The sequence below is a fragment of the Ochotona curzoniae genome, unplaced genomic scaffold, assembly GCF_017591425.1.
Source record: "Ochotona curzoniae isolate NIBS_2020 unplaced genomic scaffold, NIBS_Ocur_1.0 contig_2692, whole genome shotgun sequence".
Classification (NCBI taxonomy): domain Eukaryota; kingdom Metazoa; phylum Chordata; class Mammalia; order Lagomorpha; family Ochotonidae; genus Ochotona; species Ochotona curzoniae.
In genome coordinates this window covers 4,864,276-4,888,636 of record NW_024465556.1, presented here as the reverse complement: position 1 = coordinate 4,888,636, position 24,361 = coordinate 4,864,276, and the positions used below count along the sequence as shown (strand labels likewise).

At 35.4% G+C, this 24,361-nt stretch overlaps 1 protein-coding gene across 4 annotated transcripts in view; it reads left to right on the top strand.

The window, feature by feature from the left end:
- The window catches only part of PCDH15 (protocadherin related 15), a 496,526-nt gene that overhangs the window by 137,278 nt on the left and 334,887 nt on the right, over positions 1-24,361 (top strand). For all 4 annotated transcript variants that reach the window (XM_040975792.1, XM_040975791.1, XM_040975790.1 and 1 more), the window contains 2 exons: positions 15,727-15,887; positions 22,919-23,074. In XM_040975792.1, the coding sequence (XP_040831726.1) occupies positions 15,727-15,887; positions 22,919-23,074 (317 nt within the window). The remainder of the gene's footprint in view (positions 1-15,726; positions 15,888-22,918; positions 23,075-24,361) is intronic.

Genomic DNA, 24,361 nt, shown 5'->3' with positions numbered 1-24,361 from the left:
AGTTTAAACTATTTATTGTTAGCACTTTGAGATAGTTTTAACAGGATAGGGTTGGAAATGTCTAGCTTCATGGGTTCCAACGAATGTAATAAGGCATCAATTCTCACTAACCCCAACAATTTCAAAGAATTAGGCATATCACTTTTTAGTACTGAATCTGTAACTGTTCTGAGTGAAGAAAACTGGTCTCGATTGAGCCCTAGAATGCAGCAACAGGGAAGTAATAGTCAAGTAGTTGTACAAACCTGTTTCTTATGAGGCATGAGGGGTTAAAGACTATAGTGTGTACACCTGGAGCACAAATCACAAAGTAATCTGGGTTTTGGTAATCACGTTGTCCATCACCGTGTCTCCATCTATGTCTGCGTTAGGTCGGCATTTTCTCCCCCTTGGAGTTTGTAAAAATGTGATTAGGTGTACTTAATGCATATAGTTACATGACAAACTATAGCACACCTGTTTGAGTGTTGTCTTCTGTAGCAAATAGCATGTTCATCCCTCACACCTGTAACCAGCATTGAATTAGTTTTAATCATGTGCAAAGTTACAGAGACTTGTGTATATGGCTATATCTACTGGAGGTGTAAGCATTGAATATCACAGTAGTTTTTGACTAGCTATAATGTTATTCAGGGAAATGTATCCTTCGTAAAGTTTTACTCCTGTTCATATGAACTGCTGCCTCTCTGGCAACTAAGCATGTTAATGTGATCTTGCTGTTGGTAATGGCTAGCTAGAGTTGGTCAACCTTTGCAAGGTTCGGAAGCCAGGCCCAAACGTGTCCTGTAGTTGGTCAAAGATTCTAACAGGATTTGTTATGCTTATGTTGACATGGAGCTTTGTGTCTGTTGCTTGTAAGAATTATACAGATGCGCAGTTCCTAGCAAGGTACTGCTGGCCTAGCAGTACCCATGTCTGCACTAGATGACAATAAGCATCAGGTGAGGTTAGTATAAGGCCCATTCCTTTTTTGCTTTTCAAATGATTTTATTTATGTGTTTGTTTGTTTATTGGAAAGGCACAAACACAGAGAGGAGATACAGAAAGAAAGATCTTCCTACCACTGGTCACTCCCCAAGTGGTTGCAATGCCTGGAGTTGAGCCATTCTGAAGCCAGGAGCTTCTTCCGGGTCTCCCACATGGGTGTAGGGTTCCCAGGATTTGGGCTGTCCTCTATTGCCTTCCCAGACCACAGACAGGGAGCTGGATGGGAAATGGAGCAGCCAGGGCCAAAACTGGCATCCCTATGGGATCCTGGTGCATACAAATTAAGAACTTTACAAAACCTAGTCCTTTTAAAACCTTTTCTTTCTTTCTTTCTTTCTTTCTTTCTTTCTTTCTTTCTTTCTTTCTTTCTTTCTTTCTTTCTTTCTTTCTTTCTTTCTCTTTTCTTTCTCTTTTCTTTCTCTTTTCTTTCTCTTTTCTTTCTCTTTTCTTTCTCTTTTCTTTCTCTTTTCTTTCTTTTCTTTCTCTTTTCTTTCTTTTCTTTCTTTTCTTTCTTTTCTTTCTTTTTTTCTTTTTTTCTTTTTTTCTTTTTTTCTTTCTTTTCTTTCTTTTCTTTCTTTTCTTTCTTTTCTTTCTTTTCTTTCTTTTCTTTCTTTTCTTTCTTTTCTTTCTTTTTCTTAATGCCAAACACAACCTAAAAGTATTTCACAGGGACTCTGTCAAATATTTGCCTTCTGTCGTGGGACTGAATCAACTGGATCAAATTCAACCTAGTAATGAGGGACAAATGGCACTTGAACATTATTGATTAGCTTTGCTTATGGAAATTTTCATTGCAAGGAGGGCATAAACATCAAGATGGAGTTATCAGTGTCGACTATAAACCAAACTGGTTAAGTCTGACCGGTTTTGAAGAAAAGTTCTGTGTGATGGTTGAACTGTAATGTCTAGAGAGGGTACCATTTCAAAACAGAAGTGCTAATTACACAAAACCTAATGCTAGAATCTGCATTTAACAATCACAGTGAGGTACTGATGAAGCTCTTTGATCTTTTTAAGAAATAAAACTTACAGCTAGGCATATTGACTCAATACTGTTGTAAGTTCTGGACACTATCACCTAGGTTTGGGTGATGTATCTGAGAAAAACTTTATAATTGGTTCACTTCTGCCTACATAAGAGATTAAACCACCTTGGCCTCAGATCCCTCTAGTGACTACTTAAGTCACCCCAGACTAAGGGACATTCCTCTCTGACAGATGAGATTAGAGTGAAGAGGACCAAAGATATGTCAGATAAAGCAGCTAAAGAGGTGATTCTAAAACCAGTGTGCCCTCCCAAAGTACTGGTTACAGCCGTCCCTGGCCTACTCAAGCCCCAAGTGGGGGCTCCAGGAGGTGCAGTGCATCTGTGAGAAGGCCCATACTAGCTCGGACTCAGCCCACCTGTAGTGGACACTGACAGAGCCGCCACCTCTGTGTATCAGCCTGGAGACATTACATAGGTTAAGAGACCTGTAGGCCCGAGAACCTTCCTGGAAAATGATCTTACCCCATGATCCTGAGCACCCCCCATTACCATGAAAGTGGCAGGAATCAACCCCCAGACTCGGCAATCCCAGCTAAAGGCCACATCTGAACCAGAAGAAAAATGAGCACTATTAACACAGAGGTTCCTTAAAAATAAGATTTCCTCATTCTCTGTCATAATGCCTTTACCCTGTTCCAGGATGGAGATTTATGAATTTAACTATTAGGATCCCAGTCAGTGTTCAGGATGATTTATGATCTGACTATGCAAATTAGTCGAGGTCAGTTTGGGATCTGAGAAAACATAGAATAAGATAACGTATACATAGGAGAGAAAATAGGATGAGGTTAATGATTCAACAAAAGTCCTCTGTAGTCCCCTACTTGGTTTGGCCGTTCGTAAGGCTTGAAACCCCTTGTGAAATAGTGCTGGAAGGCTGGAGTCCTAAACCTCATTATGTGGGAATGTGTATACCAATTAAACAGTGAGCCCTTGGATATGATATTAAGTCAATGATTTGACTCGTGTATGAGATCACCAGTGGGGAATGTAGTAGGGTACAGCTCACTAATAGAACCCCAAGGCAGTACTGGGGCTGAGAGGCAAATTGATTGGTAACACCTGAGTTTACGAAATCCCTGGTGGCTGAATGTTAAGAGCTTAAAAATCCCTGGTTGTAGTCATTGGGTGCAATGATTCCTGGAGCATAGCTGGGGCTGCCTTGCCAAACTTGGCAGATAAAGATTTCTGTGTCTGGTGTGATCCCTTACAACTCTGTAATAGCTAATAGACACTTGTAAACTTTTCATGAGGTGTCTGTGTGTGTAACATGCATTTTAATATAATAATCATAATATGTAACTTACCATCTTAAATATTTCTAAGTGTACACTGGCAGTCCGTTCATGCTCTGCAGCCTTACCACCACCCATTTCTGGAACACCTTTTTTCTTGCAAAATCACACTTTACCATTAATCATGTGCACCCCTTTATTCCCCACCACTGAGCCTTTGATAATCACCATTTCCCTTTTTATCTCTATGATTTTGATGACTCGAAGTACTTCACATAAATGAAACCAGCAAATATTTGCTCATTTTGACTGATTTATTCAACTTAACATAGTGATGTCAAGGTGGTAGTGTAGCATGTCAGTTTCTTCCTACAAAGAATGAAATACTACCTCTCCCCTCCAATGTATATGTAGAGATATCCATACACATAAGCACGTGAGTATATGAGTATCTCTTTCAGTGTCTGCTTTCAGGTCTTTTCAGTAGATCAGAGTCATTGGGCCCTGTCACAACTTAGATTTCATTTTCTGAGAAAATATGTATGTATATTCTGTGCACAGTGGTTAAATGAGACTAGGTTAACATGCATAATTGACACCATTTTAAATCTGCCTCAGCAAATTCAAGTGTACAATATATTGTTACTAAATACTATCATTATATGATAGATACCTTGAAACATTTTGTTAGGTATCTAAACAAGGTTTTTGGTTTTACTGCTTGCTGTTGTTTGGTTTCTAATTCTAGTTATTTTTTAAAATTTTACCTTTTTCTCTTTGAAATGCAAGGTTGCTAGAGTTAGGGGGAAATGGCATCTGTTGGTTCTTCCCTGAATACCCACAGAGGCTTGGGTTAGGCCAGGCCAATGCCAGAAGCCTGGAATTCCAGGCACATCTCCCTTAGAGATAAAAGGGGCTCAAGGCCATCCAGCCATTATCTGCTGCCTGAGGATGTACTGGCAGGGAGATCACTCAGAAGCAGGGGAAGAGCTGCTAGAGGTGTAGATTGTATGTTAGTGTAGTCTGGACTTGATTGACCCTAGTGATTCGTAATATTGTCATCTCTCCATGTATGTTGGACATTGGAATAGTCTCTTCAATTCCCTTGTCCATTTTGTAATCAGATTTCTTTGTTTAGTGATTCAGGAGTTTTCTGGATTTTGGATTTTTCTTAAAATTATAATGATTAGAATAGTATATAAAGAAAGATAACAGCAAACTTCTGATAATATATGATTACTGCTTTTAAATTTGATAGGCATATTGGATAACATCACTGGATAATATTGGATGAAATTAAACTATTCTTTTGCTTGCTAAAATTAAAATATGTAGAAAGTTCTCTCTCTCGCGCGCGCGCGCGTGCACACGCATACAGAGCAGAATTAGTAACTAATATCAGGAAAGTTTTAGGATGCATATCAGCTCATAAAAAGTGGTTATTCTATGCAATAACAATGAACAGTCAGTGAAGTTAAGTAAATAATTCCATTTGTAATGGCATTCAAAAGAAAAAAGTGCTTAGACATTGTTGTGCCCAGGAGGCGAAAGATTTTCATAGTGAAAACTATAGTTTCTGAAAGATATACACAGTGTCAAACTTTACATTCTCTAAAGAACAAAATGCTTTTCCCTGACTTTTGTCTGAGACCTCTTGAATAAAAATAAGTTTAAAAATACCTTAAAAAGGAAAATTTGGTTTATTTTATTTGGGGGGCTTTATTTATGAGGCTTACCAGTGCTATAGAAAAAAACAGAAAATTTATTTCACTTGCAGAAAAAAGTATGATAAATTTGTTGGCTCAGCTCCTTACATTTAGCACCAAGCTTGTAACATTTTGCTTCTTTTTGTGGCTGTTTACCGATCAGACTTAAAAATTTACTTCTTCATTATTACACTGTGACAGGAAAATGATAGAATTTACTGGTTTCTAAACAGTTTGACAATATTTATCTAACAAGAAAAGCAGAAAACCAGGGAAAAGTAGAGAGACAAGAGGAATGATCTTTTCTATCTCCTGAATCACTACCCCACCTCCCCATCACTGCAGAAGCCCGTAGCCGCCAGAGCTGAGGGCGTTGGCAGTCAGGAGCTCTAAACTCGGTGCGTGTCTTCCAAGCAGGTTGCAAGCACACACACTGACAGGACACTGCATCCGAAATGGAAGAGTCAGGACTTGAACAAGACACTGAAGTACCATTTGTTTCCAAACAGTTGACCAAATACTTGTATGTTTTTATGTGAAGGAACACACTTAAAATTAATAGATATTTAATATAGCCTCTAATTTTTCCAGATCTAAATGAATTCTTGAAATAAAACATTTGTCTATAATGTATTTCTAATTGGAATTTTGTAAACCCATAAGATTCTAATATATTACTCTTCACCAAGATCTGATTAATGTGCCTGGCTTTCTTGTTTATTCCATGTATTTCTTTGAATGATTTTAGAGGAAACAAAATGGAGTTAATCTTAGCTATGATGACTTAAATTTTTCTAATCCTGGAGAACCATGTTGTCATTGTAAAAGTAATCCATAGAGCACAATTCTAATACTTAATTAAATTTGTAATCAGGAGAAGGGGAGGACTACAAGAACAATATTGAATTTCATCTTACACAACTAGTGTGGAATGATCAGAGCTAAAAAATGAAATCGGAAAATTATTTCATTAGCACAATTAATTATTCCCTTATTTTATATTTATTGTTTCCTTTTGTAGTGCTATAATGGATAACATCGTGCTAATATGTTTCTTGTATCTGGAGCATCTGTGTACAAGCATGGATTTATGTTTTAAATATTATGCATTTATTAATAAAAAAGTGCATTGTAAATTCCATTTATGAATCTGGATACTCTATAAACACAAAAGCATAAAACTAAAGGAAGGGCCTGGCATGGTAGCCTAGTGGCTAAAGTCCTTGCTGTGCATACATAAGGATCCCCTATAGGCACTGGTTCTAATCCCGATGGCCCAACTTTCCATTCAGTTCCCTGCTTGTGGCCTGGGAAAGTAGTTGGGGAAGCCCAAAGCCTTGGGTCCCTGTATCCACTTGGGAGACCCCGAGGAGGCTCCTGGCTTCAGATTGGCTGATTTCTGCTGTTGTATCCACTTGGAGTGAATCAATTGATGGAAGATCTCTCCGTCTTCCTCTCTGTTCATCTGATTTTCAAAAAAAAAAAATAAATAAATCTTTAAAAAAATAAAGTTCTTTGATTAGTATTTTATTAAGTTGAAAAAGCTCAATCCATATATATTTTGAATCCATGTGCTCTATTTAACAATTTAATACCTGTGAAACTCTTAAATTGCAGTTATTCAAAAAGACTTCGAATGTTTGCGGAATAGACAAACATTCAGACAAGTCTTTCTTCATAGGAATTATCCTAAACCTGACAACCTAGTCAATGATCAACTTGCTCAATTGAATTCTTCAAAACTTTGAAATACTATATAAAACCTCAGGGGTATCTGTTGTATTTAAAATCACAAATCCATGATCAATGAAAATATTTTACACTTTTATTTTCACTGACAAAATCAAGTTTACTATCCTGAATATTTTAGGTGAATAATTGGATATGTTTAAACAAGTGTATTCATCATAGAAGGGTTGATGAATTGGCTGTAAGGTGATTTCTAGCTGATACCAATGCAGCCACAGGTTGTGACTGAGCGGCTTATTCAGTAGCGTTTGGCTCTCTTACCAAATCCCTCGCAGATCCTACAGGACACCGTCGTCAGCAGGGTTCGCTTCCTTCATTTCAGTCCCTGAGGCTTTTTTGTGAACAAAACTGCTGGGTTAGATTCTCTTAGTGCTTCAGACAACACAGAGGGAGCTCAAGACTGTTCTTAAACTACCGTGTTGCTTTCTGAAGTTATTATATTCTGGAAGTAAGTGCGATCAAAAATTGTTATTCAGTTTGTGAAGATGCAGATCAGTTAGCATTTCCATCTCCTTAGATTTATGAAAGCGATTATCACAGCAATTGAACACTTATGGGATAGAATATGATCCTTTAATAAATGTGTGTAAAGTGTTCTGAGAAAGCGTAATCAGCATTTCCCCAGCCTCACCATTCGTTTATGATTGTAATCTCTGTGCTCCGCTCTGTTTTTTGCTCAGAAATATAAGACATCTTGGAGCATCATCCTCACACTCTGCAGTGGAGCACCGGAAGTTAGTTCTTCATTTTGCATTTGTTATCCAATCCCATTCAATTCCCCATTTACAGTCTATAAATTTTGTAAAACATAAATACTATTTTTTTTACTAATTTAAAATGTTTCAACTTAATGCTTTAGAAATAAAATTTTGTAGTGTTCTGATAGTATGAATGTTTTTTTCTTGTCTGTGAGTTAGATATAGTGGTCTCGTCTACCCAGTATTTATAATATAGTCCAGTTAACACAGTAAGCCAAAGAAAAGCCATTCCAACAGTAATAAAAACAATCTCTTCTCCCCCTACTGTTGCTTTTTTTTCAACAAAATAAATGGCCTTTTATCAGATTCTTAACAATAATTGTAAACAAACAATTGCTCATTTAGTTTTCTGTTTTTTATATGTATGACATTTTTTCTAGTGATTCGTTTATCTTGTGTATCCTTTTCTCAGTTATAAAGGAAGTGATATTATACATTAAAAAGCTGAAACAAAAAAAAGGTTCCCAATTTAATGAGAGTTATCCATTATATGCTGAATTACAAATAAACTTGCAATGGTAGAAAAATGGAAAGTATCATTCTTGGATGAAGATGTGTGTCTATTTGCAAGTCACACTATTTTTTAATGGCATGCATTGCTGATTCTTAGCATCTAGGAAGTTTGCTTAGGAAACAGTGTTCATATGTAGTAGGCACAGATTTTAAGCAAAGATTTCTTGATATTAAATCTAGTGTTGGTCATCTTTCGCTACATAAGAGTGCTCTCAAAACTCACATGCTTAAAACAACGCATTGATTTGTGTTTGATATTTTTAGGTCAGAAGTTCAGGTGCATAAAGGAGTGTCTACAGAGCATCACAAAATTGAAATGGTTGTGCTTTTATCTGAGACTTGCCTTGCAATATGCTTGCAAGCCCAATCCGGATACTGACAAAATTCTGTTCCTCATAAAGGTGGGATTAAGGTCGTCCTGTCAGCTAAAAGTCCTAAATACTTCTACAAAACTTGTGAAGTCTACAAACCTGTGAGGTTGACATCCCACCTGTCACCCCTTCATGTCCCAGCTGCTCCACTTCTGTTCCAGCTCCCTATCAGTGGCCCATAAACGCATTGGAAAATGGTTCAAGTGCTTGGGCCCCTGCCAACCATGTGGGAAACATGAATGAAACCCCTGACTACAGGGTTTGCCCTGAACACTGCAGCTGCTTGGGAAATGAACTAGCCAACGGACCATATCTCTACCTTTCCATATGTACATACCTCTGACTTTCAAATAAAAAATGAATCTTAAAAAAAGTCATGGAAAATAGCATCAGCAGGTGGACTTCTATTATGCAAAGTTAATTGCAATCAAGCACAGTTTTGTTGGAACACTCAATATACTCGAAAGCTTTGTAGACATATTTAGGACTTTTATCTGATGCTCTTTAGATAATTTTTTAAAAGATTTATTTATTTATTGGAAAGACAGATATACAGAGAGGAGGAGAGACAGAGAGGAAGATCTTCCGTCCCATGATTCACTCCCCAAGTGAGCGCAATGGCCAATGCTATGCCGATCCGGAGACAGGAGCCTCTTCCAGGTCTCCCAAGCGGGTGCAGGGTCCCAAAGCTTTGGGCCGTCCTCCACTGCTTTCCCAGGCCACAAACAGGGAGCTGGATGGGAAGTGGAGCTGCTGGGATTAGAACCGGTGACCATATGGGATCCTGGGCATTCAAAACAAGGACTTTAGCTGCTAGGCCACGCCAGTGGGCCCTCTTTAGACACTCTTACGTACCTAAACTTCTGACGTAAAAATGACCCGTTCTAACTGGGAGGAGGTAAAATCTGACTGAGCCAGAGACTTTTTCCTGTGTCTTTTTGCCATTTGTATTTTAGCTTTGAAATTTTCCTGTTCGTGTATTTTGCCCATTTCTTAACTGAATTGTTTTGTTATTTAGGTTCTTAAGCTCTTTATGTATCCTACATATGATTTATCAGTTCCATGAAATATTTTCCCCAATTCTGTGGTGGGCGATTTCATAGTTGTAGGGCTTCGTTTACCTACTGATAATGGGTATCATTTTTCACCATGAGTAAGAAATGAATGAAGTTAATGCATTCTTAATTTCCATGTGGAACCAAACAGCATGCACACCTTAAGTTTCTGGAAACACACATATTTCCCGTCCCATAAGTTTTTCCAAGTTGTTACTGAATAAAAAGTATGCGATGTGTACATTCATGCAATTGACATTTTAGTTCACTGCAATTAAGAATATGGGAAACTAAAGAGGGAGGGCACTTCCAGGATTCTGCATCAAGTTGTTGAAGAAATAGATGCTAGGCTGAAACAAAAACAGACAATCCTGGAATCTTGATTTTAGTGAATAAAAAACTTAGAATGAATAGACTCAGTGCTAACCTTGTGATAAATCTATTAGCTATGTTTTTCATTTTTGTTTTGTAATAAAATTATATAGATTTGTTTGCAGGGAATATCATGGGAAGAGAAACCAATTGATGCTTCTGGTTATTTGATATAAGTATGCATTAACGTATCATGGGAAAATTATTATAAATGCTTTCGGTTTTAATCCATGCTGGTTTTAAACCTTTAAATAATTAATTTTAGGGCATCAACCTGTAACTCTGATAGTGTGATTTTCTTTATTTTAATGTTTGGAAAGAGCTCTATCAATTATTCCATCCATTTAAAATATTCTCTTTCAGCTTTACTGTATTAACTAGAGAAAAAATAGACATTCCTACCCATGAACACTTTTCCTGTTATTTTGTACAGAGTATTCCTGCTTATTTTATCCATCTTTTAAATAAAGCAAATGGCACCCACACAGTTAGATTTGCAATGTATATTTATGTATGTTATATATCAGAATGCATGCATAGTAAAACATACATTTACTAATATATATCACACATGCATGTGTGTGGTATGTATGTGTAATGATGCTAATGAGAAACAAATATTGTTTGGGATGAGCAGACAATGTCCATTTTAAATATGTATTTTTACAATTAATTTGTTGATAGTTCTTTCCAAGAAGTTCTTGTGTTTTTGTTTAAGATTTATTCACTTTTATCAGAAAGGCAGTTTCATGGAGAGAAGACCAAAGTTTTCATCTGCTGGTTCACCCTTGTGGCCACAATTGTTGGAGATGAATGGATCCAAGGCCAGGAGCCAGGAGCTTCTTCCCATGCAGGTGCAAGGTACCAAGTCCTTGGACCATTCTCCACTGCTTTCCTTACAGCTGGATGGGAAGTGGAACCGTTGGGACACAAACCAGTGCCCATATGGATTCCCAGTGTATGCTGGGCAAGTGATTAAGCTGCTGAGCCTTTGCCTCGCTGCCTGCCCTCATCCCACAAACCCACTACTCCTCGGCTCCTTATTTTGTTTAGGATTTGTTTATTTTGCATGGCTAAGGCAGATTTCCAGAAATAGAAACAAAGATCTATCATCTGCTGTTTCACTCCTCAAATTGCTATGAAGACAGAAGCCAGGACCAGAAGTTTATTCTGGGTCTCCCATGCAGCTGAAAGAGTCCCAAGGCTTTGGGCCATCCTCCATTGCTTTCTCAGGCCACAAGCAGGGAGCTGGATGAGAAATAGAGCAGCCAGGACGTAAAACAGCACCCATAATGGATGCTGACCCTTGCCAGTGGAGGATTTTAGCCAATTGAGCCATCATGCAACCTCCCCACTCATCATTTCTCATTTGACTTTGATGGGGCAATTAGAGGTTATATCTAAGCTTAGGAAGTAGAAGGAATAAAGCCTGTTTGCTTGCTTGGTATTTGGAATGAAATATAAAAAGACGTGGTCATTGGAAATATGACGTCCTTTGTTACTTGTAGATTAGTAGGCATTCTCTCCCTCCATTCTAGATTTTATTACTGGATTAAAAATTGTTGGCTTCAAAATAACTATGTTAATTCTTCCAGATGGGTTGCTAAGCCAATGTGTCTATCAAATTTGACTTCTGCTTTATGACATAAACAGTAAATTTAGTTTGACTTTTTTTCCCATGGAAAAGTGAGTGTCATGAATAGCAAATATAATTCATATTTTTGTGTCACTGTTGTGTGGTAGGAACTGATCAACATACATTTGTTCTCAGCTGTATCACCATGATACAGGTGTTTTTGATGCAAATTGTATAAATTGTTTCATTAGTTATTTTGGATTATATCTGTTTTGATGTAACCTAAATATTAATGATTAACAAAAGATTTACCTTCCTAAGACCTTAATAAAAATGATACTCTGTTAAACCATTAGATTTACATGAACATCTATGATTGATAATATGTTAATGTCTGAAGAAAAGAGTAGCACAGTTTAAAGAGCTATGGAGTTAGCTCCTTGAATTCAAGCCCTACATTAATAGAGGTGATCCAAAGCATTAATTTGACTTTTGATAACAGGACACCTCATTACAAATGACTCTAAGTTGTTACTTTTTGAACGAGCATAAATATCAGCATTTGAAGATGTGGGAAATTAATTGTAAACTAAAAATGTCGCTACAATTTTAATTGGAATGCTAATGCCTATTGTGATTATAATTATTTTAGTTGTGTTGGTGTTCCAGATATAAGGGCATGCATTTTTTCAGGAATATTCGTATTGTGTTATTGTCTAAATGCCTGTTCTGTGATAATTTTATAGAGAAAGGAAATAATTCTTTCATATAACTGATAAGTGGAGAATCCATGATTAAATTCTTACACGGTCATATAGGGTCAGTTCTTTAAACTGTGAATGTCAAGCTATGTTTACCTCCTTTTTTCATTAGTACTTGTTGTTGCTACTGCTGCTTCTGTTGTAATGTAGGGATGATTCCATGCAAGGATAAATAGATGTTTTTGCAAGATATCTCTTCAAGGTCAAGAACTATTGATCCTTTTATCATGAAATGTGTTTCTCCACCCTTAGAGATAATCTTTGTTCAAGCTCATATTAAGAGTAACCCAATCTTTCTTATAAGGGTTGCACAATGTAGCTTTAAAAAAATATTGGCATTTTAATACTTAAAATCAGGGATTGGTGGTAGATTAAAAATGTCTGACTCATGAAAAGGTTGGTTTGTGAAAAAAGGATGAGATTAGGGGATCGTAGTCTCTCAATAGGTCAGTTGTATTTTGCTACTTTGTCAGCATTATATCAGACCACCAACAAGGTGAGTATCACTCATTTTTACAGGGAGATTAAGAGTAAGAATAAGGTTTTTCAGATGAATTGGAATGAGTCTGCATATGACTTGTTTGTACTATAGCATTTTTCGTTGTATTGTATCTGCCTTACCTGTTATCTTCCTTGGTAAGGAGCTCACTGAACTGTTAGTTCTTTTCATCTTGGCATATGAGCCTTGAAGTGAACATTTTGCAACAAGAATGGAATGTTCTGATGAATTCTGATAAATAATTTTTCATTGCACTAACTAGAAAGATATTGCTAAGTTTTAGTCCTTGTGAACTAGAAATGAGAATACTATTTAGGTCATTCCCAAGGAAAATGGAAAAGACGAATAAATGATATTTTGATAAATATTAGGTGTCACTAATTTAATACACAAATACCTCATGAAACTTCATTTTAAGACTTTTTTTTGTAAAGAAAAGGTCAACACCTCTTCTGTTGATGGGTTGCTTTGTGTAGGAGCACTGTATGGAAAGCTTTTCAGTGTTGCTGTTACACAGTGATGACGCAAGCTAACACTCATGAATCTGCCTATTGTAATTTGTTCTTGATGTGAAAACATACTACTTCATTTCATTTAAAATACTTACATATTTTTAACTGAAAGGCAAATTTACAGAGAAGTAAAAAACAGAAAGATCATCTGGATCATACCCTAAATGGTTACAAAGGCCAGAGCTGAGCGGATCAGAAGCCAGGAGGTGCTTCTGGGCCTCGCAGGTGTGTGCAGGGTCCCAAGGACTTGGGCCATTCTCCACTGTTTCCCTGGGCCGTAAGTAAGGAGCTAGATTGGAAGTGGAGCAGCTAGGCCACAAATTAGCATCCACATGGGATGCTGACATTTGAAGGTAGAAGACTGTCTTGTTTCGCCACGCCAGTCCCTGATTTAATTATATGTTGAAAAACACATCAAACATGAGACAAAAACTTACGAAGAATATTTCCAAATGACTTATTTCTAGAGCCATGCACATATTTGTAACTCCCCTGTCGCCCGCCCCCCCCCAAAAGTCATCTAATCTAATCTGTACCCTGAGGGGAGGTGGTTATTTATAAACTATTTTTCATTTCACTGAAAAACAGAATTTTTAATTTGTTTTCATATGCTAGTATGAGAAAAATATATTAAAAAATTGAGGGCTGGTTCAGTGGCTAGCAAACTATTATTTGTGTTACAACAACATCCCAAACGGGTTCTGATTCGTGTCCCAGCTCTACCACTTCCAATTCAGATCCCTCTGATGGACTGTGGAGGCAGTAGAGGAAGGCCCAGTCCTTGAAACCCTGCACCCATGTGGGAAACAGAGCTGAAAGAAATTCCTGGCAACCAACTTCACATCAGCTCAGCTCTAGCTTTGTATCCACTTGTGGCCACTTGTGGAGTGAACCAATGGGTGGAAAACATTCTCTTTTTCTCTCTGTAAAATTCTTCATTACCAATAAAAGTAAATCTTTTAAGAAAAAACTTCAGTAAATTATACATAAGAGAATGTTTAAGCCTTACTTAGTTTCTTATTTTTTTAAGATTTATTTAATTTTTGCTGAAAAGTCAGATACACAGAAAAGAGGAGACAGAGAGGAAGAGCTGCCATTCATTGATTCATTCCCCAATTGGCCACAATGGTTGGAGCTGCACCAATCCGAAACCAAGAGCCCAGGTCTTCCATGCGGGCATAGGTTCACAAGGCTTTGGGCCATCCTTGACTGCCTTCCCAGGCCACAATCAGGGATCTGGATGGGAAACAGGGTCACCAAGATTAGAACCAGCACCCATGGGATCCTTGCATATTAAAGGTGAGGGTTTTAGCTGCTAGGCTACTGCACCTGGACCTAAACCTTACTTAGTTTCAATGTTATAAATGGTGCTTGATTCCTTCCAAAAATCTGTGGACAAATAATGTACATTTGTCATAATATTGTAAACATATTTGACAATTATTATTTTCATTAAGTTTGAGTAAAGTCTGAAATCTGTCTTTTCAGCATTTGTTTTGTAATTATGTGATAAAACTTTTAGGTCAATCTCATGTCTAAAGAAAAGGCATCTGATATATTGTGCATCATAATATTTATAGCAGATGCAAAGTACTGGGTTGTCTATATATCCATGTATGATATTCTAGGGTAATGCATCCTTTCAGTATTGACCATTTATTTCCGTATCTTTAAGAAGATACATTTTTGGTTGGCACAGACACATGTCTCCTATGCCTTGAGCTTAATAAAATGGGTTAGTTGGAAATGATTGCTCTAAGCTCTCATATTGTTTTGGCAGTGAAATTGCTGTTGTGTTAGGGAAAATGGCTGTGTTGCATCAGTGCTATTTTTGTTCAACTTGTAAAATACATGAGATCTTTAACAGAGTGAGGAAGATTAGAGATATCCTGTCTTTTCAACTCTTACTCAAGAACTATCTGCAATTCAGCCTGCTGAAAATAAAATGAGAAAATGAGCATCAGACTGTCACAATGGAATCATATGTTTTGGTCGAACACACCAGATGATGTCTTAAAAAAGAATAGCTTTTGTTGTGCCTTCTCACCAGTTTTGTCTTTCACATTAAAATTTATGTTTTATGGATTTAGTCTAGGATAAAAGGAGAAGCAGGTCACACCATTGGAGACTCCTTTCCCTCTTTTATCTCTCCCTTTATCTTTCTTTCTCTTATTGCTATGGAATCTCTTTCCCTATCAGAAGTCTTACTGAGTGAATTGAAGTATCAGACTTTGTTATTACAGGCACTTCCTTTCATTCAGGGTAAAATTCAATGAAACTCCTGTGGGAAGTGATAGACAGGGAGAGGGACAGCTTCATGTGGTTAAAAGCAAACTAGAAATAGATGATGAAACTTGCCACGGTTTGAATCTCTGCTCCCATCTCATCACCCCAAAATCATTTATAATGTCTTTTTTTTTGCCCTTCTAGACAAAGTACATTTTCAATGCTATGCTAACTATCTGATGTTTCTGTTGTAAAATGTCATTGTTAGCAAGATGCGACTTTATAGCATAATATTTGCTGAAGAATGAATATAAGGAGAACCTGTTTTCAAAAAAAACACCCTTTATTTGGTTTACAGGTACAATTCTGGTGGACAACATGCTGATCAAAGGGACTGCTGGAGGACCAGACCCCACCATAGAGCTCTCTTTAAAGGACAACGTGGATTATTGGGTGTTGTTGGATCCTGTTAAACAAATGCTTTTCCTGAACAGCACAGGCAGAGTCCTGGATAGAGACGTTAGTGATTTTTTTTTTCCTTTGCCCCCATATACTAATTAACTATAGTTTAAAGATACATGTGTTTGCTGACATGATGTTGAATTTTCTTTATATATGTTAAGTTTATCCAAGGCAAATCACCAGTAGAAAATGTAACTCATTTGAGACAGAAACAAGAACGGAACATCTGTGTAGGAGACAATCACAATTTCTCTTTTAATATCAAATGGCTTGTCAGATTTCTGCACAAAAAGGAAACAGAATAAAGAGCTGGTAACCTGGACAAAGTAGGGTGAACATGGCCATCATGATTTCTTTACACAGGCTGCTGAGTGTGAGTCCAGCTCATGTGTTGGCTTGATGACATGGGTGCCCTCACAGGTGCTTGCTCACACAGGTACTAAGGAGTGAGGTTGTCCGTGGCTATCATTTGGCTGCAAGAAAAAGACAAGGAAAATTTTGTGGCCATAGGTCCATCTGATAATATTCAGGAAGCATAAACATTTGTTTTAAAGAACACTCAAATTAGCAATGCTGTTTAACATCTCATGTATTTAAAAGTAAAAAGGTAGCAAAAGATTTAACTGGTTTTCTAAAGTAGCTTATCACTTGTTTATATTGCAGCATAAGCTAGGAGATTATAACCAGTAATTGCTCATGGCATTGGAAAACTCAGAAATGGTGTTTGAATCTCTGAGAGTGCCGAGACCTAAGTCCATGTTTTATGATATCTAAATGTCACGTATTTAGTTTCCTGAACCTGAATTATCTCACATCATTGCTCAGGGTCATGTGAGGGTGATTTTATATATAAATTTGAGTTTTTTCTAGAAACACCATATACCCTTACAATTCTATAATATTACCAAGTGTTGGTAACATTTGAATTCATAACTTATAGTTTTTAAATGATATTAGTTTCAAAGCTATTATATTTATTTTTACTTTATTCCCTAACTGTTTATATATAAAGATTTTTAACTTTTTTATTTATGTGGAGAATTGAATTAGAATTTGGTTTTGGCTTTTCCTTTTGATACTGCTAGTTAATAAAATTTTCCACAAACATTGAACAGGCAACTCATTTGATTACATAAAAGTGTCGATCACACACATTGATTGCATTTGGAAATAATTATGATTAATATTAGCATAATGGCATTAGTATTGTAGTATAAGCATATGCAGCACATACTTATGAGCTTAAATTTTAAGCTAAGGCTTCTATCTAACTATTGATAAAATATGCATAATTACTAATCGGTAAAGTAGTTTTAATAAGTTGTAGTTTTTGGATCTTATATTTTTTAATAGATTTTTCCATTCATTGCTAAATTCTTGGAGTTGGTCACTGTATAACTAATCATTCCAAAACTGATGCTGAAAATAGCAAAATATAGTCTGTAATCTGTATTTAACCTGCTAACAACTGCCAGTGCTTCAGATTTGATCACTGGCCTAGAATTTTAATTTTTACTGGAAAATTGCTTTACAAAATTTTCAACGAGAAAGTTTCCATTGAGTTCTTGGAATACAATGATGATCTTCAAAGAATCTTCTGATTTTAATAAATTCTTGGGCTTATTAGGAAAGTGTAATGTGTCTTCAAATAAAATCAGATCAGTGGATGAAGCGTATTAAGAATATTGCCATAGAAGGAAAGCAGTTTGCTTTTAGGGAAGTTGTTATTTTGCAAGGACAGGGGAAAACTATGTGTTCTATGACCACACGGGGTCTCTAGCATAGAGCTTTCTCCTTGTGTACTTGTTTTAGCGCCCTGCAACAGGCGTCTTTGAACATCTATCTCTTCTCCTCTATTTCTTTCTTTAGTACTTGACCTTCCCTCTTCCGGTTATTCATTCCATGTCTGCTGCCTATAAACTTTCAATGCAAAACTACTATAGATTGGCTATAATCCTGTGTGTGTGTGCGTGTTTATATGTATTATACATATATATATATATACATTTGTTTCATTTGTAAGTTGCAAATAAATACCTACTGCCTTAAATGAACTGTAAATATCAGATGCACAGTTGACGTAGTTCCAGATTAAATTATTCTTTGCCTCAGCATTAGTAATGAGAAAGTGTACTATCTTCCAAATCAACTTCTACATGTCCTAAATTAAGACTATAAACTGTTAATGAGAGACATTGGAGAAATGCTTAACTAGAAACTATGTTGATATAAGCCAAAGTGCTTATCTTAACATCAAATGTTAAGAAAATAATCTCATGAAATAATGCTCATCATGGAAATTTATGAGGATAAAAATAAAACAGGAATTCCCCCAAGCCCTCTGTATTTCTATTTAATTTAAAAAGTTTACATAGTATGAATAATATGTGACAATTTTCTAGCTTTTCAAAAGCATTGCACTGATATTCATCATTTTATTATTCCCTATATTCATTTATTGCATCAATATTACATAAATTGCTTAGTTTAAAAATGAGATTAAAGAATATCAAGAGTCTGTCTCAGATGACAAAACTAGAAAAATACAATGTCTCATGGAAAAATGAGACTTCATGAAATCACAAAGACGGTCTGAAATGCCAAATTATTTTCAAATCTCACCAGTGTTCTCTAACACTATTGGGCATGAGAAACTGATGTTCATTACAATTTAACACTTTAATAAGAAAATGATACTTGTGCAGTCTTACAATACTTATCTCAATACACTAGAGAAATTTTTGCAAAGTACCTAAATGAAGAGAATTTACAACCACAACAACAATAAGCAAGTTGTTCCTTTTTCAAATTCTCACACCTACATATGGAGTTGTGATTTCTCTGAATGGGCCATGGTGCGCCACTCAATTACTATGTTGAGTAATTACCACTTCTTTAATTATATGATCAGTCATTGTGAAAATTAAACATATTAGACACTTGTCAACACTGCTGAACAACATTTTATTTCTTTAACATAGCTTCTCAAACATGCTGTGTCTCAATTCTTTATTACAGTTTATATACAACTAATGAAAGGTTTTCATTTTGCAAAGATGGCATGTACATCGGAAAAAAACTTGTGACACAAACTTCATTTTTGGGAAGAAGTAGAAGCATTTTGCATACACTCAATAGAAAATAAAATTGATTTTTGTAGGTTGGGTAAAACTTTATTTGAGGGGCTGATGATTAGGCAGAAAATGTTATTCCTACAATTCCATTTTCTTAATATCAGATTGTGTTAAAGATCTGCATTACTCAAATTAATAAGTCTGTTATCTAACTTTGCTTTTAAAAAAATCCTAGAAGATCTTTTGAGTAACTCAGTGGACTGTTCATATGTGTTTCTTCATATTAGAGATAGGGAGAAATGAATGGACAAAGAGAGGAGGGAAGAGGAAGGAGAGAGATGGGAGAGAGAGAAAAGGAATCCTACCCTTGATGGTTCAATACCCCAAAATCCAAAATGATCCCTGGCTGGGAGTGGATTAATGGCCTTGTATATGGATGGCAGGAATCCAGTGACTTGCGCTGTCACTGCTTCCACCAGGATCTGTCTTAGCAAGATACTCTATTCAGGAGCCTAACCAGAAATGAGTAGAACCCAGCAACTCCCACATAGGACATAGGTGTCTTCACGACTAGGCTAAACACCTACTCTTAGATTCATATTTTTAATTATAATATTCTCGTGTAATTGTTAGTAATGTTTATTCTGTTACTTAATACTATAAACACCACTTTTCAATGATAACTGAGTAACTTATGTGTTGATCAATACCTATACCCACTTGTCCACTGATAAACAGGCAGATGTAACCTGAATATCTTAAATACTCATTTCTAAATTGAACATATAATTTGCATTATGTAGCTGTATATGAATTGTTTAAGAAATCACTACTCCAAATTGCTTTCAACTTTTTTCTTCATTGTCATGAAACAAAGCCAGTAAAGAAAATTGAAAATAAGATTACCTTAATTTTTTTTTTGCCATTTGTTTATGATAAACCAAAACTTAAGATTCCTTAAGTGTCAAAGTCCCTGAACTCTTACTAATCGGCCTACTAGGCAGTATTTGATGTGTTTATGACCTTCTTGTACAGCAAAATAGAATCTATTCCAGTGTAAAATTACAGTGTATGTAATGTATAGGCCACAGGGAATTCTTGCCTTTCAGTGTGATCCATTGTGTTTGGAATTTATTACGCACTCAGTTCTATGCATGCTACAGAGCTGCACAGAGAGCTTAACTGAAGAGTGACAACAGTTCCAGGTGACCTGGTTATTTCTAATTTATGGGTGCTTACGGGACTGAGTGAAGTCTCAGTGCACAGTGCATTTGATCCTTTCTTCAAAAGGATTGTGACCTTTCTTTCCCAGAGCCACCACTCAATGCTGAATTAGAAGATGAAATGTAACAGTTTTATAGATCTGCTTTGAAACATTTAGAAGATAAATAATGTCAGAATTTAATTCACCTGATTGTCCTCCATAACATTTGCCAAGGGCTAATACTACATAGATTCATTCTGCTTTTGTTTCACAATTAAGATATGTAGGATTTACCTTTAAAAAGCTTTGAAAGCAAATTCTTTAAAACTAGTATATATTTAATTCAGATTATTTCCAGAAAATTGTTGAATCTAATATTCTTGTCCATTAACTTTCAGATTGCAATGTTTTAACAATGAGGCTTTTCTGGAATAGTCTGTCTTCTCTGTCACTTTGGTTTAACAGAAAGTCTAGTGTTATATTAAGAAAGTATGCTTATAATATGTTTAATTCATAATTCTTATTTCTGCTGTCCGGAATTATAATGAATAGCCTAATTTTCCATCCCAATCATTTAGGTGCTTAGGAAATACAGCTTCTTAAATTGTATAACACATTCTGAAAGTGTTTTCTCATCATCAGGATGGTACTTCTTACTTATAGTACACTGCTTTCTGCACCTGATATCATTATTGAATGTAAAGCTTACTGATCCAGTAACTTATTTACAGCAATACCATGCAAAATCAACTTCTAACCAATAAAAACTCACAATGGTATCTCATACTGAAATTTTTAGGCATCTGTTATATAAGAATGGTTGAGATGTTTAGACATAAAATTGGAAGGAGGGTATTTTTTGTTAGAGGATTCTGTTTATTGCTGTAATATTTAAACAATTTGGTAACCGACTGTTGATGTCTTTGAATGTATTTTGCCATGAAGCAAAGTACATACCCTAGAGAGCCGGTGGTGGTCAGATTGTATGCACATGCACTTAATGCTTTCATTAAATCAGCAATTAGAAGTGACGTGAGATAGATGTTGAGCACAATGCAGCGTCACATTTCACTTGATCTTTCTCCACATGTTACTGAGAATAAGCTTCTCTTAGATACTCAAATACAAGTTAATCCAACTTTTTCTTTCTAGAATATAAAAAATATTTGGAGGCTAAACAATATTTGACCTCACTTTAATTGGAGTTTACAAATTTCTTTTTTTTTTGCAAATGCAGCTTATAGCCATTTTAATGGCAGTACTGGTTTTGAGTGATTATTACTGTTTTTTAAATGGACTTTGATCCATTGTGAGTAAATATTTTGTAATTTAGTTCAAGTTGATTTCTATCACTTTTGAGACATGTATAGTATTAATTAAATAACTGTGTATTTACACATGCTGAACATAGATAATTGCATGTGATAATTACAGTTAAATCGCAGTGTAGTATTTAATTTCTTTTTAGAGCTAACTGAACAAAGTACAGATTTTGCACCTTCCTTGGGCCACACATTTAATGGGTTACAGGAGTAGAAGTAGAGCCAGGAAGTTTGACTCGGGTATTATACACTCATCTATCAAATGTATGGCTAGTGTTAGTAGCATGATATTGTCATGAATGAAACAACTAGAGTGTCAATGATTTGTCACTCTAGTAAAATTTTGTCAGTCTAGTAAAGCAATTATGTGTTAAGTTATAAGTCATGTGTGTGTATGTGTGTGTTGAATTAGAAATAATGTAAGTAATGATAGTGGAAGTTGAAAAGAAAGGCCAGATCAAAGAGACAATCCTTAATATAAAATAGTAAGGATAGGTTGTTCTGATAAAATGACGCAGTTATATTTTATATACTCAAAACAGGTTTTAAACATCCAGAAATTCTGCTAACGGTTTTTTGACATTTTCACTAAGGAATCAAATATAAGCTCAGTGTCATCCCGTCTCTGTTAGCCTTAGCTGTAGGACTTGAGATCATGCAAACTCCTCTGCTGACATCATTCTCCTTCAGGGAATTTGTCATGGCTATACTAAAGAGATTGTGACAAATTGATCTATGACATATATTGAAATATTTATTATGAAAAGATGATAAACATCTAAGTTAATTCTTAAAATAATCTATAAGTGATTATGAATTTACTATTAAATTATCGGGTATAGCTTCATAGTACAGATAGTATATACCAAAATGCTTAGGTTAATCTGCTCACAGTCATGTGATGATCCTGTGTTTATGTGAGTTTGTGTATACATGTGTGAGTTTGGGTATAACAGCTATATATTTAACTAGAAGGAAAGTTTAACAAAGCAAAGATTTAAGAATGTAGAATGAGAAAAGTCCATTTTTGGAATACATTTTTTTCCTATTTTTGTCATCTGCATTCTATTTTTGCCAGTAATGAACACAATATAGCCTAGTTAAAAGTACATAAATGAAAACTTACACAATTTGTTTTCCCCATGGGTTTAATCTTTTTTGTTTTTACCTAGGCATGTATATTACTGCATCATTAATTCTGAAAGACAACTTCATTCTTTTGAATTCAGCATTGATTTTGTGACTTGCTATCAGTAATCATCTAAGTTGGAATGCACCATTACTGGAATACCAGTTTTTGATATTCAGATTAGGTAGTAAAAAAATGATAAATCTTTTCTATATGTGGGCAAATTTTGCAGGCATGAGTGCATTTTCTAAATCATAATTTTTTAAAAAAATAGTAAAAATTTTAAGGAAACGATGCTTTAATGATGAGAAGCTTCAGTGTCCAATGTTTGTTTCAAAGGTATAATTTCTGTGTTGCAGCCGCCAGTGAACATACACTCCATTGTAGTGCAAGTACAATGCATCAATAAAAAGGTGGGCACGGTAATCTACCATGAAGTACGAATTGTGGTGAGAGACCGAAATGACAATTCACCCACGTTCAAGCATGAAAGCTACTATGCCACAGTAAATGAGGTCAGTTGCTATCTATTCTTTCCGTTTTTCTATGTATTCCCTTGTAATATTAAGTTACAAGGACAAAATCATTATGATCAATGATTTTTATGAGTATTCGTATACATTTTAAACATGTGGAGGAAATACTAACATTTATACCACACTGAAAAGAAATACATTTTGATTGTCTTCTGTTATGAAAAGTCACATTGACGGTAGTATAGGAATCTCAATTTGTTTGCAGTAATGATCACGTGGACATTTTTCATCAGAAAAGGTATTCAGCAATTTACAAAAGATATTGCTTGAATTCCTATATATATTGAAGTGGAGCTGGTGTTTATTCTCATTGAGCAGCATTGGACTAATGTTTTCATATCTCTGAGGTATCTTACTAATAGTGGGAGGGGATATCTGAAAGTCTTGATTTATAGCCATTTATTTGAGACTAAGATTCTTGAATATTCAAAAAGTCGATATAAATTACAGCTGAATCCTTATAAGACTATTCAATGTAATATTCACAATATTTTTTAAATGATATCATTGCTTATTTTAGAAAATTTTCTTTGGTTCTTAGATTTTTGCTTAGATTTATTCCCTTTAGGAGAAAATCAGTACCAAGAACATAAATTGTATTTTTATTAAATTGCTGTTGCTGTATATTATTCTTATGCCATTTAGTTATTATGGCCTTAATGTTACCTCTATAAATACTGTAAACACATGGTAAAATTGATTAAATTAAGATGATAGCCTAAATTTTATCATGTCATCATTAATTCAATTTTTAAAATCTGAAAAATGCATGCATACTTTATAGCAGGAAATAAATATAGTTTGGATAGCAAATTAGTATCAGGTTTGTAACCTGTTAATTATTTTTAAGTAATTGAAAACATTTTTATCTCAAATTATATCCATTAAAATTTTGGAAATTATGTTTCACTTGTAACTTTAAGAAAAAAGGCCCATCTTTCTATGTTTTTAGTTTAGTATAACAATTTATTGGCAAAAATGTTCTTAATCTCTGAGCCCCATTGTTTACCAAGTTTGATTTTAAATACCTATCAGTGATCTTATGAAAGCTTCTGAATTGTTCCCTTTGAATTGGGTTCCAATCTTCAGTTAAGCAACAGGTCAGATGTACGGCCCATTTTTTTTTAAACCAATGTTAAGTGACTCTGGTCCTCTTTAGCTAATGTTTTCACAGAAAAAAAACAAAAACGGTACACTCTTGAATTAGAATTCCAAGGCGTTAAATGTGAGTTGTTATTTCCTTACCTCTCCAGTCCTCTCAAGTCC